The sequence below is a fragment of the Cavia porcellus genome, unplaced genomic scaffold, assembly GCF_034190915.1.
Source record: "Cavia porcellus strain 051 isolate PalLab524CR breed Dunkin Hartley unplaced genomic scaffold, mCavPor4.1 scaffold_30, whole genome shotgun sequence".
NCBI lineage: Eukaryota > Metazoa > Chordata > Mammalia > Rodentia > Caviidae > Cavia > Cavia porcellus.
In genome coordinates this window covers 27,231,626-27,240,358 of record NW_026947513.1, presented here as the reverse complement: position 1 = coordinate 27,240,358, position 8,733 = coordinate 27,231,626, and the positions used below count along the sequence as shown (strand labels likewise).

The 8,733-nt window shown below is 37.2% G+C and overlaps 1 protein-coding gene across 5 annotated transcripts in view; it reads left to right on the top strand.

Annotated features, from left to right (window-relative positions):
• The first annotated feature begins 237 nt into the window (after positions 1–237).
• Nfxl1 (nuclear transcription factor, X-box binding like 1) overlaps positions 238–8,733 on the top strand; it is a 45,609-nt gene continuing 37,113 nt past the window's right edge. The window contains exons 1-4 of one of the 5 annotated variants that reach the window (XM_013154464.3): positions 238–368; positions 743–930; positions 3,141–3,314; positions 6,807–6,916. In XM_013154464.3, coding sequence (XP_013009918.2) covers positions 744–930; positions 3,141–3,314; positions 6,807–6,916 — 471 coding nt within the window. In that variant the 5' untranslated portion in view covers positions 238–368; position 743. Of the gene's footprint in view, positions 931–3,140; positions 3,315–6,806; positions 6,917–8,733 lie in introns of all 5 variants that reach the window. The other 4 variants (XM_013154466.3, XM_013154462.3, XM_013154465.3 and 1 more) reach the window with 4 other exon arrangements.

Sequence of the window (8,733 nt, the reverse complement as noted above, 5' to 3'; positions counted from 1 at the left end):
AACTAGTGAGACTCTATCAATCATCTGCAAACCTCAAGCAAGTTTAAAGACAGCAAACGGCCATCTAGGGCTACCTGGCAAAATCCTCGCACCCAGACACCCCTCGGAGTTTTCCGGAAGTAATGCAGAAGAATCAAGAGCACCGCCCCACCGCGCGTGCTATCTAGAAGCCGTCGCTGGAGCCGCAGAGCTTTTCGGGGATTGTAGTTCTGTAGGAAGCAAACGGGTCCAGTCTGCGCACGCGCATAGAGTCCCCCAGCCCTTCTGGGGCACCTCCGGGATAAGGAAGGTACTTTCGCTGCCACGCGTTCTTCAGGCCGAGGGCAGGGGCTTCTGGGAATTGTAGGCGCTGCGGGCAGGCGCCGTCGGTAAGGAGACGTAGCTTTCGGTGAGGTCCGCTACGGCAGAGGGTTCTAGACGGGAGGCTCTGGGTCAGCCGGTCGCTTGTCCTCAAGCGCCCCGAGGGTGAAGAGGCGCTTCCCTTCTCCCGACTCTTCCTCTCCGGCGCTAAGTGCTCTCTGCCCTGCGGTCTGTTTCTCTTCCTAGTCGCCTCCTCGCCTGTCTTTGGGGCTCGCGGAGACCCTCCCCAGGCCGAGGCCGGGCCGCGACTCGCTCCTCCCTCCCCTCCCCCGCCGGGTCCCTCGGGGACTCCGGCGACCCGCGCCCGCTGTGTCCCTTCTGTACCTGCCCTCGTCCTCCGACCCTCGCGCTCACACTCCTCCCACTTTATTTTTCCTTACAGGATGGACGCTTCCTGGCGCCAGGTGGCCGGTGGCCGAGGCCGTGCCCGAGGACGGCCCGCTGCAGCCCCGTCCCCGGGGAATGGCGTCCCTCTGCGCAGCGCGGGAGGAGGGCGAGAGAAGAGGTCCGGGGGCCCCGTGCCTGCTGGCCCCGGCCGCGGCCGCGGCCCCGAGACCCCCGCAGCTGCAGGTAGCAGGCTCAGCCCCGGCCCCGCGGTCGCTGAAGCGCCGCGGATTTCCGTGGCCAGTGGTGATGATGGTTCTCGTCCCGGTCCTCACCTGGTGCTTCCTAAGCGCTTTCCTAGTTAGGGCTGCCTCTGCCCGCGGCTCCTCGCTCACTCTTTTTCTCTTCTTCTGGGTGTTTGTTAGTGAGCCCACTTGTCACACCTTTCAGGCGGATTTATGTCACCTGTTTAGTCTGAATTTTAATTGGTCTTGGGTCTACTTTTCTGGCCAGTACTCTTCCCATCATTCTTTTGGCTACAAAAATCCCTACCTTGTAAGTTGTAAATTGTTTCCCAGTGGTCTGGTTCTATTCATACTATTGGGTTAATAGTGTTTTACATCTGAATTGGTTGCCAGCGTTTGTTTAAAAAAATCTCATAAAAAATCTGCTTAACATCTTTCTTTGTGGAATAACATTTTGGACTTTAGAGTGTGCGTGTGACAGCTGGGCAAAGATCATAGAAATTGCTTTTAGATTGTGAATGGACACTCCCATCTTACATTTTCTCCCTACTTTTGGGAGCACTTGTCATTTGTCATCTTTATCAGATTGCCTTCCTTTATTTGTTTGTGGCCTGTAAGCACTTGAGTTGATGATACTTTATTGTTTTCTTCATGTCATTTCATGGCAATATCTAGTGTGGCCATCCACTACACTTCATCCATTACATGTTTCATGGCACCTGAGAGCACTCACAAAATTGTGCAAGGGGCGGAAAATAATAATCCCCTAACTCCCTTTTTGTTTGTGTTTACGTAATGTATTTTTCTGAACACCTTTTTTTTTGGGAAAAGGTGATCAAAATTGAGCTTGTTTTTTCATAGGAAATTTAAAAGTTTGATGTTCTTCACTTAGCTTGCACTGACTGAGTTTGTCATGTGGCAAAGTACACAGTTTGGAGACCAGTGAACAATTTTGGTAAAGCTTGTTGTGTTTTGTGAGTAGAAGTAAAGTAAAAATTTTCTACCTCAGTAATTGAGGTTTGACTGTGAGAAATACTGTGTGGGAAAGTTGCTTTGTCATCTCGACTGTAGCTTTCCTCCACATGATCTTAGGTAAATATATTTGTCAGGTTATTATTATATCCAGTTCAGCCATTTTTTTATGCATCGGTAAGTGCGGATTTCCCATAGATTAATGACATTTATTATCTTGTTTTAAGTCACGTGTCTTACAGCTATTTCTTTTTTCCCAGTACAGAAAGATTCCTCATAAGCCTGAGATACAATTTCTACAGTTTTGCGTGAAATAGTTTCAGTTAGTAACCACTAACCAAATTGACTGGAAAATATTTAATAATAAAATATTATTATTTAATATTTAATAATGAAATATTTAACAATGAAACAATAATGAAAATAAAAGAGAAAACATTAAATAGAAATAACCACCCAGAATGAGTTGGTCTCGATAGTGGTGCATTAGTTTCAAATATAAAGTGGATTTTAAATAGTAATTTAAATTAGTAAATTTAAAATCCTTTCAGTATGGGCAGTAATGAATTCAGATCAATCAGTAGCCTTGTGCATCTTAAACTATGATTGTTGTCTGTAAAAGTTTATTAACACTTACTGCCTGAAGAGAATTCCCAGAATTGTAGCTCTCAGGAATTTTGAAGTCTCATTGGGAACATGTGCTGTGAAGCAATCTAATTCTGTTTTGCATTATTATTTAACAAAGTTACAAAATGAGTACAGAGAGTGCTGGAGAGAATGGTAAAATAACTAATCTAAAAAATTAATCTAGAAGTGTTTAGATTAGTAAGATTTTTGTAATGAAGTTGGAAGAAGCAAACGACTTTCTGAGTTGATTAATATATATATATATATATATATATATATATATATATATATTTTGTGACCACAAAAATGTCAGAAAATTCTTGGGCTTTTAATGAAGCGATTATAAAGTAGCAGTGAGTACTATCTGTACAAGTTACTGCTGTTAGGAAGAAACATGCAAGAGTGAACTTTTTTGTAGCTCTTTCTTTAGTTGTAGGTCAAGAAATTTGAAAAAAAAAAAACCTTTTTCTTCAAAAAGATAGATTATCCCAGAGGTGACTTTCAAATGCTTGTTTAAAAATAACATATGAAAAAAATACATTATTTGTGTGTCTTCTGTAACTTTTTGAGATTGTTTTGCATAAATGAAAACATTTTTTTTCCTTTTAACAGAGCTAATGTCTCAGAGGAAATTTGAGGAAATCAAGAAAGCTAATCAAGCTGCAGCCAAAAAACTTGTTGAAGAACATTTTAGTTCTTCATCTGAAGAGGAAGGAGATGAAGACTTTGAAGGGAAACAGGGAAAAATAGTTACTAAAACATTTATAACCTACACTACTCAGACAGGTAAGCAAGTGAAATGGTGATGGCTCTTTGACTGCCTTATGACTTCAATTAGCACTTCAGTGGCGTGCTGGGAGGGGCCTATCAAAGCTCCAGACCAAGAACTGGGGCAAATTGTACCCCTTTAAGTTTATTTTTCATTGTTAAATTTTTCATTATGTTAAAAGTTTTGTCCTCTTCTTCATTTTTTGAGAGTGTAAGTGTAGTTTTTATTTCATATGTTCATCACATTTGATTTTCATACTTTCTTTTTAAAGTAAATCTCTTCAGCTCTGACATACATATTCATGTTACCTCTTAGGTATATCTGGGTTGCTCTTAAAGCCACATTTGTTTATGTGAAATGGTGCTGCTGTTATGACTTAGTATTAAATTGTAGAAATAGATTTTTTAAGGGTAAATGCAGATATTCTGAAAATTTCTACGCCTAAGTTACTATTAGAAATATTCTAGTATGTACTATCAGTATTTGTTGTATACTTGTTGAAATGCAAATATTGTGTATGTATCCTTATTGTATGTTTGTAGAAATACAATTGTTTATGTACCTTATGTTAATAATAAGTTTATACTCTTCCTCAGTTATTTTTGTCACTGTAGGGTCTTGTCAAAACTAAAAGAACCCGGAAATTTTCTAGGAAACAATTGCATAGCAGCCCTGACTTTCTTAGAGTTACGCAGTTAGTAAATGACAGAGCTGGGTTTTAAACTTAGTTTACTTAGCTTGTAAGCCAGTTCTGGGTAGATCATATTTTTTAGGTGAAAGCAGAAAAATGCTGAGATAGATTAGACTGTTGCTCTTATACCTGTTTATAGTGGAAAAGTCAGCATTGTATAGTATGGTTAAGAACGTTGGACTCTAAAGCCAACCTGCCAGGTTTGAATCTTGTCTGCTATTTGGCTGTACGATGTTTGACGTATTACTGGGTATCTTCTGTTTATAAAATACCCTCTAGTGGTGGGGATGAAATAAATCAGTAATGTTTGTCATAAAGTGTGTATTATATATTTGTTTTTTATAATGTTTAATATATTTTGTGAGGTTACTAGAAACTTCCTACTGTAGCTTATTTTTCATTTTCTTTTTGAAAAAAACTTCTTTTTTATTCTATCTTCTGTTGGTCATAAGGCCATGTATTATATGACCACCTCAGCTCCCTACTGATGTGTTTCTTAGTTATTACTACTGTACTTTCTTGAGAAAAACAAAGCTAGTGATGTCCCAAAAAGTACAGCAGAGCTCCAGTCAGAAAAAAGGCAGTTCAGGAGCATGAGTTAGTCAAGTCTTGGGTAGAATGATCATACACGTTGCTCCCTCCATACCCACTTCACTGACCACCTTTGGTAATGAACTAGTTCCACCTATACTGGTAGGATCAAAAAGAATAGACACACAGAGTCAAATAGTTTTCCAAGGAATTTGTCATATCTTCTAAAGAATTAAGAAGTTTGGCTAAGTAGCTCAACCAGGTAGACGTTGATAGTAACTTTAAGATTAGAGGGTTTCTTGCTTTTGGACAACTTTATAGAAAGTAAACTTAAGTTTTGTGCTTTAAGCAGACCTCACTATTTGAGACAGAGGCAGGTTTTATTATCAAACAGGAAATACGGTCACTCAGTCTCACCTTTTTAGTGTTTAGCGAACATCTTTTGTAAGTTTTATACGTTTTTAATATATTTTTCATTGTGAATTGTTTAAGATTATTTTTCATATGCAGTTTTGTGTCACATCCATTAGTATTTTAATTCTCATTCTTTTTGTCTTCTGCACTTTGCTCCTATGGATGAAAGATCTCTGACCACTTGATTTGGGAACAATAAATGCCAGTGTTGAAGTGCTCCTAACCTTGTATTCGTGTTGAATGTCAACACTTTACTAAAAAAGTTCATATTTATTCTGGCATAGTCTGTATACTTTTGTGATTCTTAACTTGCAAAGTTGCATGGCCACCATTTTGCTTGGCCACCACTCAACATATATAAATGACCTATTTATCTTGTTTGTTTTCTTTGCCTCAGTTAATAGTACACAGTCTTCCAAACCAGAAATCTGGGAGCAGAGATGGCACATAGATGACCTGAGTGTTGTCACTGACCACTACTTCCCTTCTGCCATTCTAAGCAACTCAGGGCACTCTTTTTTTTCCTCAGTCTTGATACAGACATAATCTTTTAAAGTAACACAGTTTAATTGTCACCAAACCCACCTAAGTTTTGCTTCCTAAAATTCATAAATCTATCCTTCCTCTTCTGCACACCATGATTACCTAGTTCAGGCCTGTACAGCTAGCTGTTCAAAAGTGGATTAAATCCATATATTAATGGTGAAGTATTTGTTATTACTACTTGACAGATGAGAAGACAGAGACATACTCAGTAACTTACTCAAGATCAGTTTTTGCTTTTCTTGCTGTAACTGCCTTTGACTGGTTTCTCCTGCTTTCAGTCTGGGTTTTCTTTTACTTTTTTTTCCTACTTGTGAGACTGATCCTTTTAAAATGCATGACTTCAAATGCCATGCTATGCATTGTGACATGCTGAGTAGTAGACTTTATTATCACAGCCAACTTTCATATAGACTTCAGGAATTGTATGTAACTTTTAGAAATATAAAGTCAGATTTTATTTTGTCAAAGCTTGCTTTATCTTGTTTTTAAATTTTAAATTATACAAATCAACTGTTAAATTAGATGAAATTTAAAATACAAATTTGTTAAATCCAGATGTGTTGAAAAGTAAAATAAGTATATTTAATATAGTTATTCTGCTTTAAGGATATTTAAAAGCTATGTTTTCTAAAATAAAGCAATAATTCTCATATTTCTTATCTGTAACACGAAGACAATAATAGTTCATTTAATTCTATGGAAATACGAATATTATAGAAATACTAAGGCTCATGAATAAGTGCTTAATATTGCGTGATAATAAATAGTCTACTACTATTTTTTCTAAAGAGTTTGTTACCTTTTTTAGCTGAAATAATGAACATAATTTAATGGGATATGGTTATTGTATGATAATGACCTCTGAGTATTTTCATTTGACAGATTTTATTAAGAGTATGTTGTATGCTAAATACCCTTTATATATACACACTTGTGCTTAAGTTTACACTAAATGATCTTATTTATAACTTTTTATTTCCTTTTGTACTTTTTTGTGCTTTCACTTATTATTTTGCATCTTGTAAATATTTCTATAGTTCTGCTCCCACCAGATTTGTTAAGTGTACTTTATTTTTAGCAGCAAGAAAACTAAGTACATGCCGAGAGAGAGCTGAGATACAGATTTTGAACCAAGTTTATAAAATAATTCATGGACTTTGTAACATCTTAACAACTATTGGGTATTTCCTTTAAACTTTCTTATTTTTAGACACATTTTGAGCAATTAATATTGTTTGACATGTGGCACCTAGTATGATAGCAGTAATGAATTTGTGTTGTTTCCAGTTGTTGCTTAACATGAGATTTTCAATTTTTACATTTCAAGATGGAGATACACGTGAATTAGAGCGAACAAAACAATATGTAAATGAAGCTTTTCAAGCAGGAGCTGTGACATGCTTAATTTGTATTGCTTCAGTGAAGAGAAGCCAAGCAGTAAGTTTTTCCTTATCAATATAAATGCACCTCTGTGAAATACTTTATTTTGCATTGGTAACAATTAGCCATCTTCTTTTCTTTTGCTTATATTGACAAAAAATGCATCACTGGAGAATTTCGTGTATGAATTGATCTTTATAAACATGAAATTTAAAAAAAAATCTCTAATTGAGCTTTCTGTATTTTTATAGCACTAATATCAGTTTTAATGTATATGTGGTTCTGATAACACATTTTCTTTATCTATACTTGGAAGTTCATACAAATATGCAATGTTAAAATACACTGTATTACATTACTTTCTGTGAGTTGGAGAACAAGGAATTAGAACTTGGCGGTGATACTTTGTTTCTCCTGTGTTGATAGCATTGCAGAAGTGACAGGTCATTGAGTATAAAAACATATAATAACTCATGTCCTTGAAGTTATCTATGTGAGAATTTAAAAGGGCATTAAGTAACTCAAAGAGGAGTAACAACTAAATATGACACATTCAATTTTTTGACTTAAGATTAATCCACTGCTACTATAGCTTTGTTGCCTAGAGAAAGAAAATCAGGCTAGATAAAACAGTGTAGAAAATCAGAAATTTAAGCTGCTTAGGTTGGGCAGATATTTTGGTGGTCAGTCACATGTGGTTGGGCTATTTGGATTGTAGCTGCAGTGATCACAGTCTCTCTGCATGTGGATATAGTCCACTGTAAACCCTTGCTTTGCGGATGGGTTGTGTTTTTCCAGCCCACCTTCAGGTATTTTTCGAGAAATCTATTTAGCCAATCTGGAAGTGTGGTGCAGCACTGAGGAATTTATGCCAGGTGGGCGCAGCATTGGGAATTGGTATTTGAATATCTCAGATTACTGTTTATTAGGGGCGGAGCTGGAGTCCTGCAAGGAATGTTTTACATCGCACTGTAGAGAGCCCCTGTAAGATTGAGCAACTGTGGCCCTCAGTAGGCATCAAATCAGTATATCATTATACCATTTCTTGGCATTTCTTCTTTTAATTTTATGAAAAAATACAAAATTTCATAACCAAATAATAAAAGAATAACAGTAGTTATTACACTTCAGTATCGTCATCTTGAAACTAATTAGTTACTCAGCCTACAAGACCTAAACCAAACATACAAAAAATAAACAAAAAGATAATAGCACAAATTTTTCTTTGCAACTTCTTCTCTATCTTGTCTCTTGCATCCATGTGCTTATCTCAGGCACTTGTTGGGGTGGACTCAAACCAAGAAGTTGGCAACTTTTTGTATAAGCTTTGCCAGTTTATACGATATCTCTTGATTACTTTAGGCAGTTGCAAAATATAAGGAAAAGAAAAAGTGACTTGTCATTTTATTAGTGTTGGTAGGCTTTAAGAAATAACTGTTTTTTTTTTTTTTTTTGTCTTTTTGAGACAGGGTCTTGCTATGCAGTTCAGGGCGGCCTTGAGCTCACTTTGTAGCCCAGGCTGATCTGGAACTCACAATGATCCTCCTGCCTCAGCCTCCCGAGTGCTGGGATTACAGGCATGAGCCACCACGCCTGGCAAGAAATAATTCTTAAACTTTTCAGTTTTACATTATTTTCATTTTTTGCTCACTTAATTTTTTAGAATTTAGCACTAAAGTATAAGACTAGTAGATTTTATTAAAAAGACTATGTAAAGATATATGTGCATATTAAGGATTCTTTTTGTCCTGTTACAGTTCCAACAAGAAGTTAAATTATGGTACATGAGTCTATGACATACTGCAATGGTGGCAAAATTATGGCACGTGTGCTGCAGCGGGCTGTTCATTATTGAATGCTCTAAAAGATTTGCC